General features: G+C 39.4%; 1 protein-coding gene across 1 annotated transcript in view; it reads left to right on the forward strand.

The window, feature by feature from the left end:
* LOC101847086 overlaps positions 1–2,615 on the forward strand; it is a gene marked incomplete at its 3' end in the record, with an annotated part of 8,821 nt that overhangs the window by 3,878 nt on the left and 2,328 nt on the right. Inside the window, 1 exon segment of the mRNA XM_005113400.3 lies at positions 1,309–1,715. Within this exon segment, the coding sequence (XP_005113457.2) occupies positions 1,421–1,715 (295 nt within the window).

Here is a 2,615-nt window from a genome sequence, read left to right on the forward strand (position 1 = left end):
AATTTGGTGAACGCGCACCGGGTGAGAATAGCCACAAGACTCGCCTGCACTATTCTCACTCCGGGTGAGAATAGAGGTGGCCTTTATTAAAATAAAATTAAGTCCCACTTACCATCCTACTGAAAGTCATTTTTAACTCTTTTCCACCCATGCAGTGTGCAGAGCGAACACACAATCCCCACGGACCAGGATGCAGATCACATGCGATGTACATCAATACTACACCTGTATCTTGGCAAAAATACCCCAACCTATTTTTTAAAAAATTTCAGCGTCTGAGAAAATTATAAGTGATGATCGCATGTTCATCAAAAAAGGAATTAGAATCGGAACTGAAAACATTGGATCTAGATCAAGCTCATTCATCACCCAAATTCTCATCATGGCGTAGTAAGAGTAGGCAGAATAGAGGTCTACTCACTTTTTAAAAAAAATTTACAGTCGTTGTACAAAGTGATTCCCAACCTCTAAGGCCACACACACCTTCCAGAGAGAAAATTTCCCAAAAATATAACAAGTGCCCTAAAACGAGATCATTGTTTTTGTTGCTATTATATCACACTGTCGAGGATCAGAGCCCCTGAGGACAAAGTGTTTGTACAATTAATGATTAAAACGTTAACTTATTCAGTGTGTGAGTAAGGCAAAAATTAGTGATCAGCGATCAGTGGAATATTAGGCCTAGTAAATTGTAGAGGCCTTGAAGATTATTTAACAGAAACTTGACCATTACTTTCAATTTTTATCTTGTCTCAGTCTGGAGACTCAAAATAATCAAAAACACAGGAAAAATTGTGGACAGGTACCAAGATAAACTATTCACTGTCAGACATTTTTTTTTTATATCACACGTTTTGATTGGATAAAAATAGAATATTTAATTGATATAATGTTAAACTTAATCAATAGAGCACACGGTAGATCTATAGCCTTTTGGTGTGCATATTTATGTGATGTTGGCAGTTCGTCACATTCTTGGTCAAAATGTTGTAAAATTGGCGGCTCAGAAATTTCACAGAAAAGAACGGACAAATCTAGATGAATGTTTGTGACGGATGCATCTTGGTATTGTTTCTTTGGATGGGTTGCCAGTAGACAGGCCTACTGCTTTCTTGAGACTCCTTTTGATGTTGATGAATTGTGTGTTTGGTTGCTTTATATAGAACCTTGTGTGTTCCCAGACCAGCATTTAATATTCCTACCTCTGTCTATTCGCAATTATTTTTTTTTGATTGCCCAGATGAAACCTTTTATCTGGAAAAGCATTTTTCCCCAATATTTGATTTTTAAAAATATTCTTTTAAAAAGTGATTTGCCTAGGTGTAGAGGTGACTTGCATTGACAATGATGGTTCAAAACTTTATGGCTCAAACTTGCCACAACCAAACAGATCCATAGACAGGGTCGTCTTATTCTGAAGATGGAATTCAAAGAAAGGATTGAGAATCATCGTTCAAAATTGGAGCAAAATGTGGATGTGGAGAAGTTGTACCCTCTGCTGCAGCAGGATAAGGCCATCACCAAGGAGGAGATTGCTCAGATCGAAACTCTCCCAACAAAGCAAGCCAAAGTTGGCAAACTGTTGGACGTCCTTCTGTCCAAGGACAGCTCGGCGTTGCAGAGCTTCTACCTGGTGCTGCAGAAGATGTACCAGCACATCCTCACTGCCATGTTCATCCAGCCGCAGTTTTCTTCTGCTCGGAGCACCCAGCAAGGTGAGCTCACCTCGTCTGAGAGGATCTGATGGTCCTTACCATGTTGTCCAGTGTCTAGTCGTGTTTGTGTTGTGTGCATCTGTGTGAGTGAGTGTGTTGAAGAGTGCGTGTTATAGATTTACCATACAGTATCAGCAAATGTGTCACGTCGCAGTAGAATCAGATGCTCGTAAATTTTTGGGCCCATATGAGGTTATTGACATCATCTTAAAGCTTGTTCATTTGCCTTGCTTTTGGTGAATAAAAATACCCCTATGTTGAATAGAAGTCGAAATATATTTTTGTGAATGGAGGTGGTTGTCACCTGGTTTCAAAGGTAAAATTAGTGAGAATATGGCTGCCAAAGATGAGTTATATATTTCCTTAGCTTGAGAGTCTGTGGAAACTGAAAATTTGCCTTTTTTGGTGCCTTTAATAAATAGGGTTTTTTCAGTGAAATCCACACAGAAATGTGTTCTTGTATGGGCATGAAAGGTGTTGACTGTGTTATTGTTTAGTGTCACTTACAAACTCTTCTAAGTGGGTGGTTGATGGGTGCTCTGTTGTGATTTGCTCCTTTTCCTATCCAACAGCTTTTCATCCTTCCTTTCCTCCTTTTCTTTGTGTATGTTAGTCTCTTTTATATAAAACCAATCTGATTTTTGGACATATATATATTTATTATAATGACTTTTATTTTTGTGTTACAAACGCCATAAAATGCTTGCTAAAACTGAAACTCCTTAAAGGTGTGAGAGGTGTGTAGAAGATGTGTGACTGTACAGGGCCGGGGTTTGGCGTCCTGTGTGGAGCAGGAGGTTTGTGATAGTTACATCACAAGATGGGAGTGACGGAAGATACGGCCGCGACAATCACCTGTACAAACAGCCACTTCCCATTACGGCCGCGACAATCACCTGT

This window comes from Aplysia californica, unplaced genomic scaffold, assembly GCF_000002075.1.
Source record: "Aplysia californica isolate F4 #8 unplaced genomic scaffold, AplCal3.0 scaffold02203, whole genome shotgun sequence".
In the NCBI taxonomy this organism is placed as follows: Eukaryota; Metazoa; Mollusca; class Gastropoda; order Aplysiida; family Aplysiidae; genus Aplysia; species Aplysia californica.